We start from the raw sequence: 27,326 nt of genomic DNA, 5'->3' as shown, positions 1-27,326 counted from the left end.
ACATTTTGATAAACATTTTACAAGTTGTTAATACATTGCAATTATAACATTTGTCTGACGCAAGAGGACAGATGACAATTAACGTTGCGTAGATAGATGCAGCGAGTTTAATTTCGCGTCGTAGGCGGGGCATTGACCCGAGTTTGCACGCTGTATATTGCGGTTTCGAATGACTAAATCACTAAAACTACAAATATCAGGCAAATTTTTATTTATTTTTATTTTAGTGTTTAGGTAGTATAATAAAAGCACTAAGTTTGTGCTAGCGTTTCCATTACATCCTGTGTATGCCAGACGCCAATCGCATCGTTACAAACTGAAGTAAAATAAAATAAAACTATTATCTAAATATAAAAATAAAAGGTGACTGACTGACTGACTGACTGACTGATCTATAAACGCACTGCTCAAACTATTGGACGGACCGGGCTGAAATTTGGCATGCAGAAGCAGATAGCTATTATGACGCACCTAGGTATCCGCTAAGAAAGAATTTTCGAAAATTCAACCCCTAAGGGGGTGAAATAGAAGTTGGAAATGTGTGTAGTCCACGCGGACGAAGTCGTGGGCATAAGCTAGATAAACCTAAAACTATAGCAGTTTGAAAGAATAATTTGCTATACTTAATACAGTTGAAAATTGCGAAGGATTGAAATTTACCGGTCGATTATATTAATATACGTATAGTTTAAGCAGTGAACGTCAAAGCATAGAAATATTCTGTACCTACGCTCCATTATGGCGTATCCAAATCTCTACCGTCATCGTGGACAGTGTATATTTTATACTCTACCGCACGCTTGTTCAGATTCGATTGTACCTTGCTAAAGGTACGCGCATAGATAGGTACCTACTGAGCATCTGTACCCGTAGTACAAGATTTTACGTCTCACCAAACCAAACCAAATTCGAGAATCGAAATACTTCCGCGTTACAGTAAACTGGATCTTAAAAGCCTTGTTTTAAAGCTCAAGTTTGTCTACACTTCTACAGCCAGCGCTCCAAGCGGAAACATTCCGAAATTAAAATCAGTGGCATTGAATATTTGACTTCAATTCAAGGCTGTTTAGGTCCATTTTACTGTAACGCGGAAGCATTTCGACTCTCGAATTTGGTTTGGTTTGGTGAGACGTAAAATCTTGTACTACGGGTACAGAAATCTCAAGAAATTTTCATTGATAAATTGATAGTGAAGTAAATCACAATTAAAATAGAGTTTAAAAAGTAACGTGCAAGAGACAGTTCTTTGTGAATTTTCTCTCGCACGTTATTTTAAACTGAGTTTTGATGTAATTAATATCAATCTATCAATATAAACTGCATTGCGTTTTACTGCTCAGTGTACGTTGATATTTTATTTTGAACTGGCCAATCATGGCAGCGGTGCAAACCAATCAAACGCTTTTTGCTATTTACTTTAATTAATCCGTTGAGGTAAGAGGAGGATTAGCAGTCGTAGCTATGGTGCCTATTTATGAATTACAATATTATTGTTGGAAACGCGGTTTCTATGCTTTGTCGTTCACTGGCTTCCAGACATTCTTAAGATTCTCGTTTCTTGTGTTTTTCACACAAAAATTGTATTTGATTAAATTCAGCGATAAGTTTTTACCTAGCTACTGTTATCGGGAATTGATTTGCTAAAAATACGATTTAGCTAATTCCTACGACCTTTTAGCATAAACGTCAATGTCCGCACGCAAAGGTGTTATCATAATTAGCATTGTTTGCGCAATAGGTATCTTAAATTTTTGTTGATAACAAAATAATCAAAGCATTAACCGTATTAATCAGTACGTAAGAACTTATAGGCCACGAGCTGGCGAACGATTTGTTTCAGCGGCTTATACTGTTCCCTGTTTAATGGGCATACACACATTTACAGCAAACTGGTCTTTGAAGTGGACAACTAGCACTGATTTGACTGTGCAGTGTGCACAGAGCATCTGGCAATAATTCTGTAAGTAAAAAACTAAATATTCTATCTTTTACCTATGTCATATAAAAAGACTTATCCTGACTGATTGACTGATCTACCAATGCCCAGCCTAAGCTATAGTGGGTTTAGGCATCCTTACAACGTGCATCCGAACGTGTATAGCCCGCCGCTCTCGCTTTGACGGCTAGAATTGTCTGTGGGCATCTCTCTCTTTTGGTCTGTGAGCGAACAACTATTGTAAAGTACGTGTCGTGTTTCTCTTTGATAATTATAATTGTAAAATGTTAATCCAAAGACGAATCTTTCAAATATAATAACTATAAATTGAGTGAAGAAGTGATTAAACACCCTATAAAACTTACATCCTTAAAATATGTTAAGGATGGTGAAAATTGTTATGAAACTCAGTCATATTATTTCAAGTTATATCCCCAAAAAATGGTATTTGAGCTTTCTGGTATGGTAAAATGGTATAGTAAAATGGTATAAGCAAGAAATATTTAAGTCATCTGTTTCATTGACTGACTCATCAACACGTACCCCAAACCTAAAAAATGAAATCTAGGCAACGGATAAGGCCGGATTTTTGAAAATCTCACGGCAGAGAAGCCCCGGGCGTTCGCTAGTTCGCTAGTGAACTATAAACTTAAATAAGTGTTATGAAGTCACATGCGGTAAACACTTGAACGAAACAATCGTCATCTCTTGGACTATTTTTTTATTTTTGTTACAAGATCTCGTGACCTTCGCCAATCATTTGCAAATGTAAATGAAGTGAAATAAGTTGTGCTTTCATGTTTACGGAGACTGATTTTAGTGAATAAGGTACTATTTAGTTGAATATTGATTAAAACAAATAAAGTTTACAGAGGGCAGAGGCAGGGGCAAGGAACGTTACGGAAACATTTCGACTAGCAATAAATATAGTCAAAAATAGAATTTTGAAATCGATATTATAAATTAATAGTGCAACTTTAAAAAAAAATAAAAATAGAGCAAACCAAACGAGCACGTGGGTCACCTGATGTTAAGTGATTACCGCCGCCCATGAACATTTGCAGTATCAGTGGCATAATGTTGTAGTCTAATGGGAACACTGCCGAAGGGAGTTGATTCCACAGTTTGCAAGTGCGTGGAAAAAGGGATCTAAATCTAAATATATAAAAGGAAAAGGTGACTGACTGACTGACTGACTGAATGACTGACTGACTGACTGACTGATCTATCAACGCACAGCTTAAACTACTGGACGGATCGGGCTGAAATTTGGCATGCAGATAGCTATTATGACGTAGGCATCCGCTAAGAAAGGATTTTTGAAATTTCAACCCCTAAGGGGGTGAAATAGGGGTTTGAAATTTGTAAAGTCCACGCGGACGAAGTCGCGAGCATAAGCTAGTATAAAATAAAAGCTTAGAAATTAGGCATTTTTGTTTAGTTTTTAGAAAGTACATTAAGTAGTATAATAATAATTATTAATACGCGTGGCCGCCATTTTAGTGACGTCAGCCCTACACTGAAGTTTCGAGTCGATGGTATAAATTTTTATTTCGGCTGACGTCAAAATGGGGTCATTTCGATGTTAATGAGACATGGTTCCAGCGCAATAGCAATTTGCGGGACTTATATTAATGGACTTAGTAGATGAGATATTCTCATGTGAAGAATCCGGACATAAAATATTACGATCAATTTTACTATTGTCGGTTAAATTTAACTTTTGATTGGATAGCCGAGTCTGACCGCAAGACTTGAATGATCGATTATGTGATAAATTACAATCGTTAAAAAGAACTCTACTTAAATGGAGTTTTTCTGACGAGTCTTCTTTACTGTCAGATGTAATAGCATAAGAGGGAATAAGTTTTTAAATTCGTATTATTTTGTGTTTCTGAGTATTTCATTATCATCATCATCATTATCATGATCAACCCATTGCCAGCCGTATACCAGAGTGAACTAGAGTGAGGGTACTCTCTAGTGCCAGTATTTCATAGAAGCTCGCATACTAAGCGCGTGTTTTGAAGTTTGATAAAAAGATACTGATTTGACTAGTTGTCAAATACCCTTTGACAACTAGTCAAATCAGTATCTTTTTAAATCAGGATGAATGATAACCGGATTGTAAAAATCATGTATCTGCCTATAAGTCCCGCAAATCGCTGATGCGCGTGGCCGCCATTTCAGTGACGTCAGCACTAGACTGAAGTTTCGAGCTGACGGTATATTTTTATTTCAGCTAACGTCAAAATAACGTCATTTCGATGTTATTGAGACATGGTTCCAGCGCAATATCAATTTGAGGGGCTTTTACCGTTATTTCAAAGATGTTTTCAATAAAACACGTCATTTCGATGTTATTGAGACATGGTTCCAGCGCAATATCAATTTGCGGGGCTTATACCGTTATTTCAAAGATGTTTTCAATATTTTAGCATGACAGAAAAGCGGCAAAGAAGTAAAAGCAATGGAAGCACTCAACTCAAAGAAGGCATTGAAGAGAGCGTGGAAGAAACGAAACCTAAATATTGGGACCCTCTCACAGATGGTGTGAAATGGATCGAGAAGTATGCGGAACCTCTGGAGAAGTTCTTCGAGAGGCTACCCGAGTTTATAAGCACGTTTATTGCTACACTTGCTGTCTTCACATTTGGGTCTACATTGAGAGGTAATTTAATCCTAATTTTATTTAATTATAAATTGTATTTGTAAATATATTAAAAAAATTAAATTAATTAACCAATCAAAACCGCGGCGCGTGCGCGAACGGACTCCCTTGAAAAAGGACCCCGTATGGGTTCGAAACTAGTCGGGCTAACGTCGACTACACACGTGAGTAAAGCCGGGACAGATATTATTTAGAATAAAAAAAATTAAATCTAAATTAAAATTTCGATACCATCGCAGCGAGGCATTGTACCCAAGATGCTGGCAGCATTACCCCTTTGGATGGCCAAACTAATTTTTTGACGGAGGTTGACTCGATAACCCTTTTCGAAATCTCATTAAAAAGAGCTCGAGCCCCCGGGCCCCAGGGCCACAAGGTCTCCACACCACAAAGGCACGAATATGAAGCTGTCATCGAGGTTTTCATACGCCTCTTGGCCTGTTCGGCGCTGGTGGCCGCTGCACCCGCCATAGAGGAGGTCGCCTGAATGTGGGATGCAGCCAGTGGCGTGCAGGTCATAGAGGCATAAAAGCACTGCTTACCTAGTTGAAATGTCTTAGTGCTCATTTTGCACGATGACCTGTCATTTAATAGGTAGTTAGCTAACGAATGCTTACCCTAGGTTTGAATCCTATGCACGCCACTGGATGCAGCTAAAGTTTTTTATGTAGTAGGATTGAGCGCCACCACCAGCGCCTTATACCAGCTTCCCACGGCGCGTGATATTGCGGACGGACGCGGACCAGCCCGCACCAACGCACCGTGGGAAGAGTATCATCCGTGGTAGCGCAGATACGTCATCGTCGTCCGAACCTCGTGCGTGGTGCGTGGCTGTCCGTGGTATATCATCATCATCATCAAACGATAGACGTCCGCTGCTGGACATAGGTCTCTTGTAGGTACTTCCACACGCCACGGTCTTGCGCCGCCTGAATCCAGCAGCTCCCTGCGACTCGTCTGATGTCGTCCGTCCACCTAGTAGGGGTCTTCCAACGCTGCGTTTTCCGGTGCGAGGTCGCCATTCCAGCACCTTGAGACCCCAACGTCTATCGGTTTTACGAACTATGTGCCCTGCCCATTGCCACTTCAGATTCGCTATCCGTTGAGCTATGTCGGTTACTCTAGTTCTCCTACGGATTCGTTTCTGATTTGATTACGTAGAGAAACTCCGCACATAGCTCTCTCCATCGCCCGCTGAGTGACTCTGAGCTTTCTTATGAGGCCCATAGTTAGCGACCATGTCTCGGATCTATATGACGTCATCACTGGCAACACGCACCGTGGTATATTAGGTTCGGATAATTCGCAGAATCACTCACCATGGGAAGTAGCTACTGTACCAACTGACTTGGTGATTCATACCAATCTCTTTCTATTACTGGCAAAACTTTTTCAGGTTATTCTAGGCTTTCAGGCTTCCTAAGACTCCATCATCTTAATATATAAAAGGAAAAGGTGACTGACTGACTTATCTATCAACGCACAGCTCAAACTACTGGACGGATCGCGCTGAAATTCGGCATGCAGATAGCTATTATGATGTAAGCGTCCGCTAAGAAAGGATTTTGCAAAATTCAATCCCTAAAGGGGTAAAATAGGGGTTTGAAGTTTGTATGAAAGTCTGCCAGTTTTGAAGTGTCTATAAAGAAGTTTTGTATTTTTGCAATGAGCAGTATGACATATTTCAATACGCTCATAATATGTTTAAATCTCATAGTTAAAGATCAACCCTAAGGGTGTAAAATAGTGGTTTAAAATTTGTGTAGTCCACGCGGACGAAGTCGCGGGCATAAGCTAGTTACTTTCTAAAGTTATATGTACCTTTTATCATAGGCCGTGGAAAGATAATAAACAGACAGACACAACATTTCGTATTTAAAGTATAGATTTACGAAGTAAACTTTGAAATAACAAAATATGTACTCTATAAATTATTATTCCTTTCATGCTATTCCAAATTCTATTTGTAAGATTAAGAAATTTAAATTTTATGTCAATGACCATAAAACTCAAATTTGCTGTATCCACGCAGCTGGTTCTATTTCTAACGATCAATAATATTATTATCAGTATTGTTGATAAAGGGTTTATAAAAAAACCGGCCAGGTGCGAGTCAGGCTCGCGCACCGAGCGTTCCGTACTACAGCTGTATTTTTTCGACATTTTGCACAATAATTTGAGCCTCAACAGCTCAACCGGTATAGGAGTGGACTGAAAACCGTAAGGTCGACGGTTCAAATCCCGCCCGTTGCACTATTGTCGTACCTACTCTTAGCACAAGCCTGACGCTTAATTGGAGAGGAAAGGGGAATATTAGTCATTTAATATGGCTAATATTCTTTAAAAAAAAAAAAACTACGATGCATGAAAATAAATAAAATTCTGTTTTTGAATGCACATGTAAAGCCCTTTCATATGATACCCTACTTGATACAGTTATCTTACTTCGAAAATTGAAAATAGGTAGGTACTTATTATTAGTTCATGACCACAATTAAATTTTTTTGTGTGATGTAACCCTAAATTCACGGTTTTACCTGCCAAATTTCATGATTCTGTCAACGGGACGTACCCTGTAGGTTTCTTGACAGACCGACAGACAGACATACAGACAGACTGACAGACAACAAAGTGATCCTATAAGGGTTCAGTTTTTACCTTTGAGGTAGGTACTGAACCCTAAAAATCAAAATGGAAGCAACTTTCTTCAACAATTCGCAATGTAATAATTGTAGCTACGTGACACTGATTTAGAATTTAATCTTCATTATTAATCATCATGAAGATAAAATTACATTGACATTGATAATTTTTTGTCTGAGTTTTAATCAGACAAACAAAGACAGACAGACAAAGTTGCGTTTTTTTTAAATTTTATTTAAATATATGGAAGAAAAAGGTGACTGACTGGCCGACTGACTGATCTATCAACGCACAGCTCAAACTACTGGACGGATCGGGCTAAAGTTTGGCATATAGATAGCTATTATGACGTGGGCATCTGTTAAGAAAGGATTATTGAAATTTCAACCCTTAAGGGGTGAAATAGGGAAAATCCCGTGGGAACTCCGTGGGATTTTCCGTGATAAAAAGTAGCCTATGTCCTTCCCCGGGATGCAAGCTATCTTTGTACCAAATTTCGTCAAAATCGGTTGAACGGATGGGCCGTGAAAGGCTAGCAGACAGACAGACGTACAGACAGACAGACACACTTTCGCATTTATTTTTTTTTTGTGTGTGTCCGCTTTTTTGTCCTCCGACATGATGATCGGAGACCTTTTATAGCTGACATGGCTTGCTTTCTTTTTTTTTTTTTTTGCCTTGCTCTGTTGGACGAGAATGAACAGCTACGTTTTTTTTTTCAGCTTGTCATTCATTATTATAATAATATGTTACATGCTATTTTTTTTCTTATGTATAATATTACATTATCATATATAATATAAATATACATATTTTCTTACTTTATTAATTCTTATACTACCTATTTACATGTACAGTTTCTTTTTTGCTAATTACATTTTATATTCTTCTTTTAATACTCTTTTAGATATTTATAATCTAATTTAGTATTAACTTATTCTAGTGTTATTTTTCAGTTTCACCTTTCCTGTTATTTGTTCACAAAATTCTAGGAATTTTTTGCTTTCTTTGCACTTTCGCATTTATAATATTAAGTATGGATATGGATTATACCCATTGCAAACGGAAAATTCGCCGTTTAAATTCCGCTTATTGAATTATCGCGGGAATATCGCAAAATTTTATTTGGCACGAACACTCGCTGACTAAACACGGAAAAGCCACTAAAAGGAAATGTTCAAAATGTTTTAAAATGTAACTCCCGTTTATATAAAGCGGAAATATGCATTAATATCCGATACTAGACTTTAATGCTTCGCTCTAATATTCAATTTGTAATATTAAACTTTAAGACTGCACTGGAGAGGCACTTTTCTTATTTGGTTTCTGAAAGTGCTCGATTTCTTTTAAAGAGAAAAAAATTAAGCTTGACTTACTCTACCTGCTTAGCTTTACCTACAAAGTAAATATTCTTAAATATAGAAAAGAAAAAGCTGACTGAGATTTACTGACTGATTTATTACGCACAGCTCAACTACTGGATGGATCGGGCTGAAATTTGGCATGCTTATCTATCTATATGTATAAAATTCAAAGTCCTGACTGACTGACTGACATATATAGCAACGCACAGCCTAAACCTCTGGTCCTAGAGACATGAAATTTTGAGGGTGTATTTTTGGTACAGAGTAGGTGTCCACTAAGAAAGGATTTTTTGAAATTCTACCCCTAAGTGGGTTAAATGGGGGATGGAAGTTTGTATGAAAGTCCGTCATTTTTGAAGTTACATCGATCAAAATTGGTACTTAAGCTTTCGGTTTAAAATAAAAAAATACGTAGGTATTTTACAATTTTTGTAAATTCTACTACCAAGGGGGTTAAACAGGGGATGAAAGTTTGTATGAAAGTCCGTCCTTTTTCAAGTTATTTGCATGAAAATTGGTATTTGGGTTTTCGGTAACAAATGAAGACATGGATTTCAGGATTTTTGGAAATTCAACCCCCACCTCGAATTTTTAAATTCCACCCGAGCGAACTCGGGGTGGGTCAGCTAGTTACCTATTATAACGTAGACATTCGCTAAGAAAGAATTTTTGAAAATTCAATCCCTAAAGGGGGAAAGCAGGGGTTTGAGATTTGTGTAGTCCACGCGGATGAAGTCGCATGCATAAGCTAGTCTGTAAATATAAAAGGAAAAGCTGACTGACTGACTAGCTGACTGTTCTATCAACGCTCAGCTCAAATTACCGGACGGACCGGGTTGGTCATACAGATAGCTATTATGACGTAGACATCCACTCAGAAAGGATTTTTGGAAACTCAACCCCTAAGGGGGTAAAATAGGAATTTTAAATTATTTGTGTAGTTCACACGGACGAAGTCGCGGGTATAAGCTAGTGTTAATGTAATGTGAAAGTGTGTATTTGTCTGTCTACTACAATTTCTTAACTTATCCGTTTAGCTGACGATTCGTGATTGAATGACAAACCAACTTGAAAACACACTTTCGCAAGTATAATGTTAGTAGGACGAACTGAAATTATTTTTATTGAATTTATGTCATTATCAATATAATATCTAAATAAATCTAATCTGTGTAGCTAATTAGTAACAGTAGTAATTAACATCTGATACATTGTACATACCTACTTATCTAATCGGAAATGGTATCGAAAGTCGTAACAAATTATTATCTCAGTAGATTTTTAGGGATCCGTACCCAAAGGGTAAAACGGAGGTGGGATTAATAGGTAATGTCATTTTGTTGCGTTCGCGTGTCACGGGTCTCTAGCTCGTAGACGAAATGAGTTACAAACCAGAAATTGTATTTGGTGTTGAAAGTTGTCCCAAAATCGATATTGCGTTATTAGTCATTCAATTAAATTATTTTTCAATACATGTAAAAGGAACAGGTTTTTTTATTTTTTATAATTCTAGCATGTGGAATATTTTTGTCTAGAGCTCATTAAGTAAAGTACCAATACAGATTTTATTATTTTTATGTTAAAAATAAAGAAATGGGATTCCGTCAAAATTGACAGTCCGTCAATTCTGACAACCTCCCTGGCGCAGTGGTAAGCGCTGTGGTCGTATTAGTGGGAGGTCCCGGGTTCGATTCCTGGCAGGGATTTGGAATTTTATAATTTCTATATTTCTGGTGGGTGGCCTCGGCCGTGGCTAGTTACCACCCTACCGGCAAAAGCCGTGCCGCCAAGCAATTTAGCGTTCCGGTACGATGCCGTGTAGTAACCAAAGGTGTATGGGTTTAATAAAAACTGCCATACTCCTTCCAGGTTAGCCCGCTCCCACCTTAGACTGCATCGTCACTTACCATCAGGTGAGATTGCAGTCAAGGGCTAACTTGTATCTGAATGAAAATAGAAAAAAACAAGAACAAAGGGGGCACTTGATGGCAACGTTATTTCCGATTTTCGCCGCGCGCCAAGATAGCCTTGTCGTATTGTAGTTAGGAGTATGAAATTTCGGTTTATTGTGTAGGGTCAGGTGGTAAACAGTGGCCCAGTAGTACACAGTGCACCACCACTCATATCTCAAAAACGCAACGTTGCTAAACCGTACTGCAAACGTGAAACAATTTGCCTTCTACCACCTCCCGCACTCCCCAGTCGACGGCGCTCTCCCGCCCGTAACAGTGGCACAGTGTATGGTTTTGTCCTTGGAGCCAAAAAAAGTAAGTACACGTGTTTTCATTTATTTTCTTTCTAGAATCGTTGTATATTGAGTAACATTATATTGCACTGTTTCCATGTGTAAAGTAATTGTTCCTTAATAACTTAGATATATAAATATCCTTTGAATTTGGTATGTTTAATAGTTATGTAACCTTAAAGGTTAGAAAGTGGTGTCTGCACACAGTGGCTCAAAACCGTAGGGTACACAGTGAACCATGGTTCACTGAGTACCAATCACTTTGTCCATTATATCCGATACAATTTATGCATTAATTTTCAACTGTGATTGTTATGAACAAAAAAGGCGTTAATAGAAGATCTAATACTTAATATAATAATAGTAATCTTTTTGTTTTAGAATGTGTCGAACTACAGTAAAAAATCGAAAAATTGGCGGACATGATGCAAAAGACATGAAAAAAGCTGTAGATCTTGTAAAGAACGGAAACACAAAGCAGCCAAAGAATGTAATTTTAAATATTCAACTATGAGAAGATTTATGTGAAAATACTAATAAGTGGAAATATAAAAATCCAAGCTTTAATTTATATAGTCAGTATTCCTAATTAGATTTGTAAGTTAAATTAGTATCTACTAGTTTGTTTTTTGTACTGATTTTATGTGATTATTGCTAAAGAATACAAATATATAAAGAAATGATTGAATATTACTTTACTGTACTTTGTGTACACATTGGTTCACTGTCGACTCACCCCCTGATTCACTGTGTACATATACTGGTACACAGTGAACCATTCGCCATCTTTTAAATAAAACAATATTACCTATAAACTATTACAATTAGTGCTGAAATTGATATGCAAAACACAAGTTTAATAAATTACCTTTCATCTAATGCCAATAGTTCTTAACTACATTCACGTACGGTGGATCTATAAATGTTTGAAATTTTAGTGGTTCACTGTTTACCATGTCACCCTACACAACAAATACTGAAAAAAGAAAAACGATTCATAATGTGATTTGTATGCTGTAACTAAAACAAAAGAAATTTTTTTGGATGTTCATGAACAAATAATTAGTATTTTCAACTTTCAATTTAAGATTACGATACCAAGTGGGGTATCATAAATGAAAGGGCTTTTACCTGTGCATTTTAAAACAGATTTTCATTTATTTTTATGCATAATGGTTTTTGATTTATGGTGCAAAATGTCGAAAAAATATGAATGTAGTACGGAACCCTCGGTGCCTGAGCCTGAATCGCTCTTGGCTGGCTTTTATTTATATTACGGATTAATTTAATTTATCAAATTATTTTGATTAATTTGATCAAATTGTTGTTTTATGAAGGAAATATGAACAAGATAATTTTTAATGAGGAAGCCAGCGTAAGGTTTTCAAACACAATTTATCATGATTATATTATAGATACATACAAAGGAAAGTTGATGAGCTGTTCAAACTCCTGAATGTGAAATTAATCTCCTATTAATAAAAGATCACAAAGGGAAAAGTGGATTATTTATTCAGAGGTTACCGTATATTTGGAGCCTTAGGGTCAGCGCATACAGACGGAGTGGACGATTGCCGAGATAAATAACATGAAGCTCAATGGGTTTTGACGCTGAAGTACAAAATAGACGTTGAGGTCATAAGATGCTAGAATTGACCTCACACCGAAAAGTAAATAAAGGTTTTGGGTTTATTATCAAGGAAGGCGCCGCATCCTAGTTCCACTCCACTCTGTCGGTGTGCTATGCGCCTTACGTGTAACTTTTTGCGTTAAATATTTTACTTCGACGTGAACATTTATCTCAAGACTCAAATTCTATCAACGTTGACGAGAAAATCTAATATCTTATTTAATACAAATTTTTTGTTCATGAACACATTTTAATTTTTTTTTTGATGTAACCACCAATTCACAGTTTTCGGATTTTTCCCTTACGTGTGGTATAAGACCTACCTACCTACCAAATTTCATGATTCTAGGTCAAAGGGTTCCCCCTACCCTAAAGGTTTCTTGACAGACAGATAAAGAAGTGATCCTATAAGGGTTCCATTTTTCCTTTTAAGGTGTGGAACCCTGAAAATTACCATACACAGCATCATCAGGAGTAGTTGGCTTATTTCACTAATTTCACCCTCACCACCTGGGTGTATTTTTTTTTCCACGCACATGCAAACTGTGGAATCAACTCCCTTCAGCGGTATTCCCATTAGATTGCCAAATGGGGTTATTTTAGGGGCGGACCAACAAATTCCTGACGGGCCGGTAACGCATTGGTGGTTCCTCTGGTACTGCGAAAGGTGACTGCTCGTTTGCTCGCCATTTGTATTTAAAAAAAATCTTTTTTTCAGGAGAATGGGTGGTGATCTTAGTGACAGCTCTCAAACAGATCTTCGGTCACACGCAGAGTGACCGCAACATGACCACGGAGGAGATCTACAAGCTGTTCACGTCGGAGAACCTGAAGATGGAGAACTTCCCCGTCATCTTCATATTGGCGCATGTCGTGTCGTATGGGACTTACTTCGCTATTGGCGGATTCTTACACGTAAGTTTTAAGGCTTTTTAGGGTTTCATATCTAATTATATAAAACGAAAAGGTAACTAACCGACTGACTGACCGACTGATCTATCAACGCACATTTCAAACTACTGGACGGATCGGGCTGAAATTCGGCATGCTGATAGCTATTATGACGTAGGCATCCGCTAAGAAAGGATTTTTGAAAATTCAACCCCTAAGGGTTTGAAATTTGTGTAGTCCACGCGGACGAAGTCGCGAGCATAAGCTAGTCTCCAGATAAAAAGAACTCTTATACGATCACTTCATTGTCTGTTTGTCTGTCAAGACCCGTCAAGGGCATTAAAATCTATAGGTTATTAATCCCCTAAAGTTAGGGCAAGGAACGGAAAATTCCGTTGACCTAAAATACATCACAAAAAAAATTTAAAATCATGTTTCTTGTACGATGGTACGGAATCCTTCATGTACGAGTTCAACTCACATTTGACCGATTTTTTCATTAACGGGCGAGAAATCTACTTAAGATTCTTAGAAAAAAATCGGGTTATGAAGGGGTTTTACTTACTAAAACCACCACGGAGGCCACCCTCAGCGCGTATCGGGATGGGAAGCTCCAAGATCTCTTAATAGCAGACTTTTATTCCGGAAAATTAAACAGTTCCCACGGGATTTAGGTTTTTTCGCCAGATCGTCTAGTGTTTTATAATTTTTGTCTTTATATGACAAAAATTATAAAACACTAGACGGAACTTGAAGGAAAATCCGAAATAGTTTTTAAGCATAATATCATAAACTGCGGAACTACCTAGAGCAGAGATTGAATCTACATGGCCCTGTATATAGCGGCCTTAAAAAGTTATTACTAATTAAAATCCTCTTTAAAAGCTTAGTGTATAGGTAATTATAATTTGAACAGCTATTGTAAACTTGCTAAGTGGAAAAAAGAGTTGAAAATTAAACAGGTTACTTTATTCTATTTACTAACGGTTTGAATTAATTAAGCCTCCTTTGAATTCTACTTTAGTCTTATAAAATCTTAATTAGAATCTAAATGGCTTTTTGACTTCACAATAAGTTAAACTTCTTTATAAGCATCTACTTAAGCTGTGATAGCCTAGTGGTTAGGACGCCCGCCTCCTAATCGGTGGTCGAGGGTTCGATCCCGGACACGAACCTCTAACTTTTCCGAATTATGTGCGCTTTAAGTATTTAAATATCACTTGCTTTAACGGCGAAGGAAAACATCGTGAGGAAATCTGCATGCCTGAGAGTTCTTCATAATGTTCTCAAAGGATTGTGAAGTCTGCCAATGCGCACTTAGCCAGCGTGATAGACTAAGGCCTAACCCCTTCTCATTCTGAGATGAGACCCGTGCTCTATAGTGAGCCGGCAATAGGTTGATCATGATGATCATGATAAGCATCTATCTACCTACTTACTTTATATAACAAAGTAATCTTTAGGTACTTTTTCAAAATATTATGTCATTGAAACAGAAAAAAAATAGTTTGTACCATTGAATTATTATGTACTAATCTGCATGATTATTACGTTTCTTTACAACAAACCCGTTTAACTTAAAAACATACTCATTTTTTAAGGTGTGTTTTCCTCAATTAATTGTTGAGTTTAAAAGATAATAATAAGTATAAACTCGTTTATATTTCGGCACTATAAACTTAATGGGTTACACCTTTAACCTATACTAAGTAATTTCTGTTAGATTAAATACGCGGCAAAGCAAAAAGTTTGTTAATTGTTAATTGTTGGAACTTGGAAATGTCTACAGTCTAGACTCTAGACGGCTACAAATGCGTCTAATTATTACACGTATCTATAATATATTATATTAAAGAAAAAGCTGACTGACGGACAGACAGACAGACAACAAAGTGATAATTTAAGAGTTCTGATTTTCCTTTTGAGGTACGGAACCCTAAAAAAGAAGTTTTATTTCAATCAATCATCAACAGCCTATAACAGTGTTCTTCTGTACTAAAGGCCTCTCCAATACTGGACGGTTTGGCCATTTCACCACGCTGGGCAGACGGGTTGCTGATTGCAGTAGATGGTAGTAGTAGCACAGAGGACGCTGCTGCCTGATCTCCGTTTTTAGGGTTCCGTAGTAAACAAGAAACCCTTATAGCTTCGCCATGTCCGTCCGTGGGTATAAATATTAATCACGCCGACAAAGTGGTGAAATAAAATTTTGATAAATATTTTTCTTAGGGTAGCTCCCCTATATTATGTAAAGTGGGGATGATTTTTTTTTCTCGTCTACCCCATAGTATGGGGTATCGTTGAATAGGTCTTTTGAAAATACTGTGGGTGTGGTACATCATTTTTAGATTTCTAGATCCGTTTGTAAAATATGATGTTTTAAAGTGCTAATTTTTATTAGAGTCAAGTGCCCTTCCCCCCTTCTATCAGCCAAATGGTAGTAGGTATAATATAGGAACGTGAAAAAAGCACAGCAGTAGTATATAATATAAACAATTTTAAAGGAAAACTATCATGGCTAAGTAGGGTTCACAGGTTAAGGAGTTATATCTCTTTTTCGAGGATTGTTACTACGGAACCCTACACTGCGCGTGGCTCACCACGCACTTGGCCGGTTTTTTTATTCCAATACTCGTCTTTTTCCAGTGGTACTTCTACGTCCGGCGAAGGCATTTGGCGCACGAGTGGAAGATCCAGCCCAAAAAGTGGCTCTCCCCTGAACTGGAGCGCCACGAGATCATGATAGGAGTGGTGTCCCTCTTCGTCACGGGTTCCTTCTCCGCCTTCCTCGCCTGCTACATCTGCAATGGGAACCCATCCACGGTCTACTACCAGTTCAATGAGTACGGGTGGTTGTGGTTCTTCGCGCAGTTTCCTGTCCTCTTCATTTATATGGTTAGTATTGAATTTCATATATTTTGCAACGCTAGGATATGGAATGCCCTTCCAGCATTAGTTTTGTGGCGTGCACAGGGTTTGAAGCCAGGGTAGGCATTAGCCAGGTAGGAACCTGTTTACTGGCAGTTTATAATGAAAAATATGCATTGAGCTATTACAACTGGGGTAAGCAGTGTATATTATGCCTCTATGACTCGCACGCCACTGATGGGACAACACTCAACCTCCCATGGCCCCACCAACCTCTCGGTTATATGGGCCGAATCGCGGGAGGGCGCCCGTTCGGTACTTGCTCTTGGCATTTCCCCGGGGCGCCTTCTTGACTCCCTACAAATTATTTTGTCTCTTCCTTGTCCCTTATATTCACTCTCCCCCCTTGGGGGCTAGACGTCACTAGCACAGCTGTGATCCCCGCTGCTGCTCCTCCGTGGTGCCGGCCTGGCACCTGTACGCTCTGAGCTTCTTCGTCTCTTATGCCAATGGTGCGCGAATTCCCGTAGCCGGTTGTAGTTCCCCGCCGATGAGACGAGGTCCGTGTAGAAGACCTAAATGAAAATGAAAATGAAAATGAAAATGAAAATGAAAATGAAAATGAAAATGAAAATCTTTTTTATTCGTATCAACTTTTACAAGTGCTTACGAATAGTCGGATGCATCTACTTGCACTGGTTCGGAATGCCTTTCCTGCCGAGAAGAACCAGCAAGAAACACGGCGGTTGCTCTTTTCAAATATTTGATATAGGTACAAAATTATGCCATTTATATAATAGTATTTGCAGTCTTGTGCGTTGCTGGAACGAGCTGCAGGTCAAATCCACGCTCTTTTATCATTTAGATAATCTTCAATTGTGTAATATGCTTTTTTCATGAGCATATTTTTAATAGATTTTTTAAACTTGTGCAAAGGTAAGTCCAAAATAGTTTGCGGGATTTTATTATAAAAGGTAAAATATGGGTACCATCAAGTCAAGAGTTAATAGGCATCTTCTAAGCAAGCGCGCTCCATCTTAGGCTGCATCATCACTTATCACCAGGTCTGATTGCAGCTAAGCGCTAGTCTATAAATTAAAAAATAAATCTAATACTAAGTAAACATCGATTCCAGGACTATACGACCTACATTCTCCATCGCCTGTATCACACGCCGTGGCTATACAAGCACTTTCACAAGCTGCACCACAAGTACAAGCAGCCCACTGCCTTTTCCGTCACCGCCATCCACCCTGTGGAGATCATGCACGTGCAGCTCACTATGTGCCTGCCTTTGTTCACCATCCCAGTGCATTGGAGTAAGTTTACAACCAGAATTGTCTCTGTTATCGCACTTATAATTTATTATCTCTGACAGAAGTCACGTGATCCGTTGCGTCAACATCTTGTGTCGAAATTATAAATACGGGTGGTTAATCGTTTTAAAGCCAGTCTAGTTCCGACGCTAGACTCAACCGACTATTAAATTCTTTTGTGTTTAGGTTGCCATTTTAATTGATTGTAATATGTAGTAATTTTGTGAATGATCAGGTTTAATGTTGTAGTTAGGTTAGTATAAAGAGTTAACCTCTCGAGGAATCTCTACGCGTTTGATCATTGTCTGCGCGCAAGTTTAACATGAGAGGACATTCCAATAACCAATCCAAAAATAGCTTGTGATGCCCTGCTTTTTCTGTCTCACTTTTAAACTCGCTTCTGGTACCCTTTTATCTCTTTATAGAAATGAAAGACTTTTAATTCAAACATACTTTTACAAGTGCATCTACCATTTCAATCTACAACAAATCGACTGGCATATTAATGGCTCAAACTGCTTGGTGTTCCTCTTAATCGTTCACTGTTTGCAAAGTGGCCATGGCTGTGAGTTCTCTTTCAATGCTGCTCGTGTTCTCTTCAGCGACATCTGTTGTTCTCTTTCACTACTGCTCGTGCGATTGAGAAATCCAGCCACGTCTGTTGGCGGCATTACATCCACATGCAGTGACATGTGTATTTGTTGCGGAGTCTGTCCACCTAGTTGGGGGACGACTACGTGGACGTGCCTTTCCTCTGCCTTATACCACGAGTTGTTCGTTGGTACTGCTCTTCCTCGTAATATGTCTAAAGAACTTGAAGGTCTGAAAACTTAAAATTTCGCACGTATGTTTTATTATCGTAAAATCGAACTAAGAAAGGATTTTAAATATATATACAAGACGTATTTTAACACACCGATATGTAGGTATGTGTATATTGTTGCAGAAACGTTATTTGAATCTCAGATGGAGCTACTGAAACACTTTATTCAAGTAGATATCAATTTATGTAATGTATACATAAATCATAAGTTTTTGTTATTCAATATTTCCAGTGTCCTTCTACGCGGTAGCCCTGTACAACTACTACCACGGTATCATCGACCACTCCGGCATCAACTTCAAGGGCCAGTGGTGGCAGCCGTGGCAGCCGGATGCGGAGTTCCATGACGAGCATCATCAGTTCTTTCACTGCAACTATGGCTTTAACATGTCACTTTGGGATAAGGTACGTTTTATTTTACCATCCTTTTCTTGTTGGACTTGTCACTATTACTTATCCCTAAGTTTAATAAGTCATTTGTTATTTTCTTGTCTTCTTTTAATCTTGGCATTTCTTACTATTATGAATCAATCATTAGTAATTACCTATCATCTTATCAACGTTTTTTTTTTAGTTTATCAATATTTTTCTATTAGTGACTATAAATTCATAATGGAAAAGGTATTTATCCACTTTTAAAACGCGACTTTGTTTCACCTTTTATGTTCCAATTTCCATCCAGTTTTGATGGTGGTCTTCATTATTTTGAATAAATTTCGGCCATTTCATGTTTTACCTCCAGTTCACAACAACTAACAAATAATAAGTCACAACTAACAACTTAAAAAATAATAAGTCTAACAAATAATAATTAAATTGGTTTCCAACAGTTCCATGGTACGATGAGAAAAATCAACCGGATATACACTGAAACGACTTTCCACGGTGAAGCACCTCTAATAGATTCAGTTGAGGCGAAGAAAATAATCGAAACTGATGCTGATGCTAAGGAATTTTTTGAAAAAACCAAAAAAAACGAGGTCCTTACAAGTAAAGGCAGTCTTAACTCAAAACAATGATATTAGAGACAACACTGAAATTATAGCTAATCTTAAATTTAAGAAAGGCATTTTTGTAGGCTTAATCTATTTTAAGATTATTAGTATTTAAATAAAATGTATAATATATTATATTCTATTGTTTTAATTATATTATGCAAGGCCCAATGGAAGCTCGGATACTGATCAAGGAAAAGTTTTGTATTACTGATCCATATCTAAATATATAATAATACACGCTACAAATTTAAACAATTGGCACGCGACTGGCAGCCAAATTCACGTGGTTTGACCGCTCTAAATTAAATTTAAAACTCTGAAACTGTGTCTGCCCTTTTCATATAGATTACGTACATAGATACACTTTTAACGATGCGAACACTCTAAAATTTAGGTGTGATCAGAATCAGTACCTACCAATATTAATTTGAAATCAGTTAAAATATGGGCTGGAATAATTCCGGCAATCCAAGTTAAATGCCGGAAACAATTATGATGCCAAACAATCATCCAAATAGAATTTGGATTACAGTGGATGACAGCGAAAAGAAAATAATAACATTGTGGAAGGCCGAATAAAATAGCCCAAATAAATCCCGGGATAAAACAATACCGGGAACATAATAAGACCCTTCGAGGGCTCTCCACATCTTGACAGGCGAGTCGATTCGCTCATATTTTAGGCTCGTACGATAAGTATTAGTGATTTATTTTGTAAACCAGTAGAAAAAATTAAGACTATAGTCCTGACTGACTGATTCAACGCACAGCCTAAGCCGCTACGGTTAGAAAAAATTTAAATTTTGCCAGTAGTTTTCTTTGCGATACATATAATTTTTGATAATTCCACCCCTAAAGGAGTTAAGTAGGGGATGAAAGTTTGTATAAAAGTCCGTCATTTTAAATCCTCGAAAATTAATACAGTGCGCGACCGAATGTAATGTACATCGACCTTTAGATGGAGATAGCAGATTTGTAGAGCGCTGTCCCAGTTGTTGAGACCGACAAAACGTCATATAGGAAGAAGTGACAGAGACAACGCTCTACAAAGACGAAATGTCATTCTAGAGGCCGATGTACATTACTTTCGGCCGCGTACTGTACTTAGGTTAACAGTTAAAAAATAAACGAATTTATTCCGGCGCTTCTTCCACCTGAGAACAAGCTAAAGAAGCGCCGGAACAAACTGTCATGTGCGGCACAACCCGAAAAAAGGGTCCCAGCTCAGCATCATGCTGTATGCCTTGTTGCACAAGAACATACAACGCTGATTTTCAGCTGCGGGACTTATACGGGACCTTCAACAAGTTATCCTGTATGAACACATCAGAAAAGGGTAAAAATAACAAAAAAATATTTTGTTCATCCCAAAACAAAGTTCATATACAATCCTAAACAAACAGTTCAATTGACCCTCACTGAGTTGTATACGTAAGTAAAACAATTGTACATTTTAATTACTGTTTTACTGTACCAAATAAAATATTTGGTGGATTAATAGGTACAGTACACGGCAGAAAAATTACATCAGCCTTTAGAATGACATTTCGGCTTTGTAAAGCGTTGTCTCTGTTACGCATACCTATATCTCAACGTCTCAACGACAGAGACAATGCTCTACAAATCTGCTATCTCTTCTAAAGGTCGATGTACATTATTTTCTGCCGCGTACTGTAATATAAGCTGTGATAGCCTAGTGGTTAGGACGTCCGCTTTCTAATCGGAGGTCGGGGGTTCGATCCCGGGCACGCGAAAAATTCAACGCCAAAGAATGTGAAATAGGGGTTTGAAATTTTTGTGGTCCGCGCGGATGTAGTCGCGAGAATAAGCAAGTAAAAAATAAAACCTTTTGAACTTGTAAAAGTTCTTTCTAAGTAAGTAAGCCAAAATAACAGATGTGTGTTTCAGAAAGTAAGCCCTCGTTTTATCAGAGCGCAAAACAAAACAGTGGACTGTACTCTCAACTAAACCCAGCAAAGTTAGAGAATATTTTTAGTTATATCGCATGAGTTTGAGAATAAATCATCGTTTAGAGAGAAGCCAGCCTTTTTAGCGTTGGGTCACACTTGGGACCTTTTGTTTTGTAACTTTTTATCCTGTGTCTTTCTGAACTAACTTTTCACGATGACACGTCCCATGAGTTTCACGAGATAAACACCCCGCTATTGGTTATTGCTCAGAACAAATATCTACCTGTAGATGTGGTCCTATTGTGACGCTTAACTGTTAAACTTTATTATTATGGATATACATCTACTCTCACGCCCGCGTACAAAATAGATACATATAAAAGCCAAAAGAGTTATAATATACTTACATACATAAAAATAAATGAACCTACATAAACATTACATACATACATATTTGTACCGGGCGGAGGGTTACACCCCGGCAGGGGAGACCAAACGGCCGGGGGTCAGGGCGACAGGTGAAGAAATCGGCGGACTATCCTAGCCGAGTCCAGCAAGACCGCTTTTTGCATCCTGGCTGCGAGCGAACTGCCACGGAAACCCAGTCGCCTCAGGTGTTGAGCGAGGCTGACTGGAATCAACCCATTCGCAGATATGACGATTGGGATGATTTCAGTGGACTCCACATGCCACATGTCGGAAATCTCGTGAGCCAGATCGAGATACTTGCGCTTTTTCTCCGTCTCAGCTCTCACGAGGTTCTCGTCATACGGAATGGTGATGTCCACCAAAAACACCCTCGACTGTGCCCGGTCCACCACCACGATGTCAGGCTTATTCGCTAGAATAGTCCTGTCCGTGATGATGGACCGGTCCCAATAGAGCCGGACTCCGTCGCGCTCGAGTACCGGCACCGGTGTGTACTTGTAATACGGCAGCCTCTCATCCAGGAGACCGTACATCAGAGCAAGCTCTTGGTGAAGGATTTTGGCTGCTTGGTTGTGTCTGTGCAGATACTCAGTGTTGGCAAGCGCTGAGCATCCCGAAAGCACATGTCTGAGTGACTCGCCGGGATGGCGACAAGCTCGACAGATGTCATGAGTGCCATCCTTCAGAATGTACTTTCGGTAGTTCCGCGTCTTGACCACCTGATCTTGTATCGCACAGACAAAACCCTCGGTTTCCCCGAAGAGGTCACCAAAGCGCAACCACTGCACGGACGCTTTTTTATCTACGTGTGGCTCATTAAGAGCTTTAAAAAAGCGTCCGTGCAGCTCCTTCTCCCTCCATACGGCCTCCCGGTCAGAGGTGCTAAGTACCACCGGTTCCTGCCACTCGGTTTGGGCTAAGGATAGTGGGGTGAGTCCTTTATCACATTCTATGACCTCTCTATGCATGGGGGACCCCCTCATCGTTTCAAAGTAGGTTCTGAGGTTGGCTATCTCCCGGTTATGCATGGTCTTGACGCTCAATACGCCTCGACCACCACACTTCCGGGGGATATACAACCTCATCACAGACGATTTTGGGTGGTGCATGCGATAAAGAGTCATAGTTGTGCGGACTTTTCTGTCCAGGGCGTCAAGTTCAGTCTGAGTCCATCTGAGCACGCCAAAGGTGTACATGAGAACGGGCATGACCCAGCCGTTATAAGCTCGGATTTTATTGGCGCCTGACAAATAACTTTTACAGATTTTTGTCAGACGGCCAAAAAAGGCCTCGCAAACAGACTGTTTCACGTCCGTCTCTTTTACCCCTAGCGACTGTGACATGCCCAGATACCGGTATGACTCAGCTTCAGAGAGGGTTCTGATGGTGGACGGCTCGAGACTCATCTCAGCCGAATGAGTTACCTGTCCCCTTTCCACATGCATGACCGCACACTTGTCCAGCCCAAGCTCCATCCTGATGGAATTGCTGAAGTCAGTGGTGACATTCAGCAGCTCCTGCAGGCGGGTGGCATTGGGTGCCAGCAGTTTGAGGTCATCCATGTAGAGAAGGTGAGGCACTTTTGTCCCTCCTCTCCGAAACTGAAAGCCTGTCCCCGAACCCTCCAGCAAAGTGCTGAGTGGGTTCAGAGACAGACAGAACCAAAGCGGGCTCAGACAATCACCCTGGAAGATACCCCTTCCTATCCTTATCCGGTCATCGGCATCCGCCAGCCGCTCGCCATGGAGACACAGAATCGTACTCCACTGCCCCATGCATTCTCCGAGGAAGTCTCGAACTGTACCATCGACTTTGTACAGCTCAAGGACCCTCAGGAGCCATGAATGGGGCACCGAGTCGAATGCCTTTCTGTAGTCGATCCAGGCGGCGGAGAAATTCCGACGGTTGCGTTTGACCAGTTGGCCCGCAACGGAGTCGATGAGAAGGAGCTCCTTAGTACCACGACTACCGCCCCGACATCCGTTTTGAGCCCCAGATATGATGTTATTCTCGTCCACGTGACGGGAGATCTTGAGGCTCAAAACAGATGTCAGTGTCTTATAGATGGTAGTAAGACACGTAATAGGACGGTACTTAGCCGGATCAGTGGTATCGGTGGACTTTGGAGCTAAATGAGTGATCCCGGTAGTGAAAAGGCTCGGGAGTGCCCTCTGCTCAAGAGCCTCTTGAAATTGTCGAGCCAAGGTCGCATGGCAAACCGAAAAACCCTTCAGCCAGTAGTGATGCAGTCCGTCGGGTCCCGGGCTTTTCCAGTTCGGGGCCCGCCTTACTGCACCAGCTACATCCTCCGCAGAGATGGCGACCGGGTTCATCGGTTCTATTGAGGCACATGCTTCCTCTACCGCCGCAATCCAAGGGCCCTCCTCATGCTCCACCTCCCTCGACCACACACCCCGCCAAAAAGTGACGAGGTCGGCCGGGTCTGGTCGCTGAGACGTAGAGCAGACTGCTGGGCACTCCAGTCTTTTGTAGAACCTTTTCTGATCACTCAAGAAGAGGCGATTTTGCTGAAATCGCTCGACTCTTTCCGAGTATCGTCGGATGCGGTTCCCCCATGCAGCGATTTTCTGCTTCAGGTCGTCGATGCGCTCTGTTAGCTTTTGCGCAATATTGGGCTGGTCCAACCTGACCCCACACCCATTAAACGCAACTCTAACAGAGCGCACAATCCTTGGCCTAGTATTGCCCGACCTGAAGCTTTGCAGTCTGCCAATGAGGACTCTGGCCAGAGTGATACGGCGTTCCATTCTCCTCTTCCAGGCCGGTTCCGCGCTGCGCCTTGCAGCAGCAGCACGCTCCGGTCCCGGAGTCTTGGCACCGATAAATCGGTGCACGGCGAGCGCCGCGCCGAAGAGGATAGAAGCCGTATCACCCAGGCCAGTGCTGCTTTCCAGATGTTGAGGCAGCATTTTGTTTATGGCCTCAATGACATCCCGCGTCGCTACATTTAGCGTGAGTCGGGAGAGCCGCGGACGATTCTCTAGAGGAGCGCTCCGGATTTCAGAAATCGCCTCTTCTAGAATCCCTCTCATCCGCTCTATATCCAGGGAGACTGTTCCTTCGGTGTCTTCCTCCACAGGCAAATCTTGTGAGATGGTATTCGTCTCTACGGGGACAGGCACCGCCTGGGAGTCGATTTGCTCTGTGGCTGGTGCTGACACTTCTGGAACAGCCTCACGTCGCAATCGTTCGAGCTCGGTAGCGTTAAAGATGTTCGAGCGCTGAATGTACCGAGCCCGGTCTGCCAGGTTTTGTTCCGTGACAGTTAAGTTCGGCTCGAGCAGCAGGAACTCGCGGTACATTGCCGCTCGGTAGCCAGTCCGTCAGTCCATTATTATTATTATTATTATTATTATTTTTTTTTTATAGATTTTTTTTTTTTTATTATTTTTTTTTTATAATTTTTATTAACTTCTGTAATAATATGGGTACATTTTGCCTGAAATAAAGATTATTAGTATTATTATTATTATTATTAAAGCGAGATAGCTAAATGCATTTAAGCTCTAATTAGAACGTGACGAATTATCATTTTAGTACTGATCACCGTGGCGACTGTTTAAAGATGTATTTTCTACGTGGGATCTCAACAAATAACGTGAATTTTGCCGATGCGACTTATAAAAGTGGTTTTTTTAAGCGGCGAGTAAACGAGCAGGCGGATGACCGGATGTTAAGTGATTACTGCCGCCCATGAACATTTGCAGCAACAGAGGAACCGCCAATACGTTGCCAGTGTTTCAGGCATTTGTTGATCCGCCCCTTGAATGTTGTAATCTACTGGGAACATCGCCGAAGGGAGTTGATTCCACAGTTTGCATGTGCGTGGAAAAAGGATCTGTGGCACAACGAATCTACTAGGTACAGTGCGACAAGGCTCTTTTGGCACTTGAATGACATTGACAGGGTCCCGTAGTTGCAGAACAAAGGCTGCCAGCAAATAAAATCTCCTTAATTTTTAGGAAATATATTGAAAATGTCAATGTCGGAAATCGAGTAAGTTTTATCTAATTTTAACTGAATGAGAAATTTTGAAAGCCGTCCTTGTTTTCAAATCGAGAAAGAATAATAATAATCTTTTAAAGGTTGCAACTTATCATGTTTACCAGCTCAAATATTATATTTACTTACTTAGTACTGTTGCAAACACATTTATGCTGTACTAGCTGATGCTCGCGACTTCGTCCGCGTGGACTACACAAATTTCAAGCCCCTATTTCACCCCCTTAGGGGTTGAATTTTCAAAAATCCTTTCTTAGCGGATGTCTACGTCATAATAGCTATCTGCATGCCAAATTTCAGCCCGATCGGTCCAGTAGTTTGAGCTGTGCGTTGATAGATCTATATATAGATTTATTATTAGGTTATATAGTGATGTTATGTATATGGAATGGCTCTAATATTTAATAAAAACAGTGAATTTCAGATTTTTCACTCAGGAACACCGCATATAAGGGGCCAATAGCACTTCACAAGATGGCGGCTTTAGTTCCGACTTTCGCCACGCGCGAACGCCTTGTCGCACTGTATACGGAGACGACTTTTTGTCACGATGGTTCTAAAATCGCTAGTGTAGTTTTACGCTGAAGTTTTAGAAAAGGCGGCCTTTTTATAGTAACCATTTATCACTCTCTGGAGACGAGGAATTTTCCCGTAGGTCTTGAGGGCGGGCGGCGGGCACTAACATTTGATTTATAATTTAAGAATAATTTACATCTCCCCAATGGAAGCGGGGTCTGGAAGGAATTAGTTTAATTTAAAATATCGTTATCCCGAAGTTATCCCTCTAATCTGCCGTCGCAGTTCTTTTTTACAAATTGGGATCAGTCTTTTTGTCCTACCAAGACGAAAGTGAAATCCCTGTTTTTTTAAACGTCCCGTCCATTAGATGAGCAGTACCTACTTATCCATACAAATATTATAAATGCGAAAGTGTGTCTGTCTGTCTGCTAGCCTTTCACGGCCCATCGGTTCAGCCGATTTTGACGAAATTTGGTACAGCGATAGCTTGCATCCCGGGAAAGGACATAGGGGTTTAAATTTTGTTTACTCCACGCGGACGAAGTCGCCGGCATAAGCTAGTATTACTATAAAAGCGAAAGTGTGTTTGTTTGTTGAGCAACCGATTGACGTGATTTTGCATGGGTATAGATAAAGACCTGGAGAGTGACAAAGGCTACTTTTTATCCTGGAAAATCAAAGAGCTCCCACGGGATTTTTAAAAAACCTAATTCCACGCGGACGAAGTCGCGGGCATCAGCTAGTTCACATTAAATGTTTTTGTTGGAGATTTGCTTGAGAAGATAATACTTATTATTACTAACGTAGCAAAGTAAACAGAACCAAAATCATGAACATTTTGATCTGCTAATCTGAAAGCTAAGCGTATAATCGTATTAGCTGAATACGTTATCAGTAATTCTAAATCGAAACAATGTGCCTTGTGCGTAATAATTCAAATTTAATATGAGAAAATTCATGGAAGATTTGGTAGATTTAAATAAAACAAGCTTATGCTCGCGACTTCGTCCGCGTGGACTACACAATTTTCATACCCCTATTTCACCCCCTTAGGGGTTGA

General features: G+C 39.8%; 2 protein-coding genes across 3 annotated transcripts; one reads left to right on the top strand and one right to left on the bottom strand.

The window, feature by feature from the left end:
* Positions 1-1,873: 1,873 nt before the first annotated feature.
* Positions 1,874-19,455, top strand: LOC117986975 (uncharacterized). 2 transcript variants are annotated; one of them, XM_069502236.1, is made up of 7 exons: positions 1,874-1,960; positions 4,375-4,607; positions 13,208-13,404; positions 16,027-16,275; positions 17,384-17,567; positions 18,620-18,792; positions 19,218-19,455. In XM_069502236.1, the coding sequence occupies exons 2-7, from the start codon at positions 4,376-4,378 to the stop codon at positions 19,404-19,406; spliced, it is 1,224 nt and encodes a 407-aa protein (XP_069358337.1). In that variant the 5' UTR covers positions 1,874-1,960; position 4,375; the 3' UTR covers positions 19,407-19,455. The 2 variants fall into 2 exon arrangements, with proteins under 2 accessions (XP_069358337.1, XP_034829820.1); XM_034973929.2 differs by lacking the exon at positions 1,874-1,960 and adding an exon at positions 2,708-2,764.
* Positions 19,456-22,844: 3,389 nt separating this feature from the next.
* LOC138403132 (uncharacterized) lies at positions 22,845-25,047 on the bottom strand. The gene is made up of 2 exons (XM_069502371.1): positions 23,050-25,047; positions 22,845-22,967 (listed from the first exon to the last, which is right to left on the bottom strand). The coding sequence occupies exons 1-2, from the start codon at positions 25,045-25,047 to the stop codon at positions 22,845-22,847; spliced, it is 2,121 nt and encodes a 706-aa protein (XP_069358472.1).
* Between the last annotated feature and the right edge of the window lie 2,279 nt (positions 25,048-27,326).

This window comes from Maniola hyperantus, chromosome 12, assembly GCF_902806685.2.
Source record: "Maniola hyperantus chromosome 12, iAphHyp1.2, whole genome shotgun sequence".
Classification (NCBI taxonomy): Eukaryota; Metazoa; Arthropoda; class Insecta; order Lepidoptera; family Nymphalidae; genus Maniola; species Maniola hyperantus.
This window is presented reverse-complemented; position numbering and strand designations above follow the sequence as displayed.

Bases quoted from the DNA above. Each gene is read 5' to 3' on its own strand.
- LOC117986975 (XM_069502236.1), top strand. From the start codon at position 4,376: ATGACAGAAAAGCGGCAAAGAAGTAAAAGCAATGGAAGCACTCAACTC. The intron at 4,608-13,207 runs GTAATTTAATCC...TCTTTTTTTCAG, and splicing joins ATTTGGGTCTACATTGAGAG to GAGAATGGGTGGTGATCTTA. The intron at 13,405-16,026 runs GTAAGTTTTAAG...GTCTTTTTCCAG, and splicing joins CTATTGGCGGATTCTTACAC to TGGTACTTCTACGTCCGGCG.
- LOC138403132 (XM_069502371.1), bottom strand. From the start codon at position 25,047: ATGTACCGCGAGTTCCTGCTGCTCGAGCCGAACTTAACTGTCACGGAA. The intron at 22,968-23,049 runs GTAAAAGAGACG...GTTATTTGTCAG, and splicing joins GCATGTCACAGTCGCTAGGG to GCGCCAATAAAATCCGAGCT.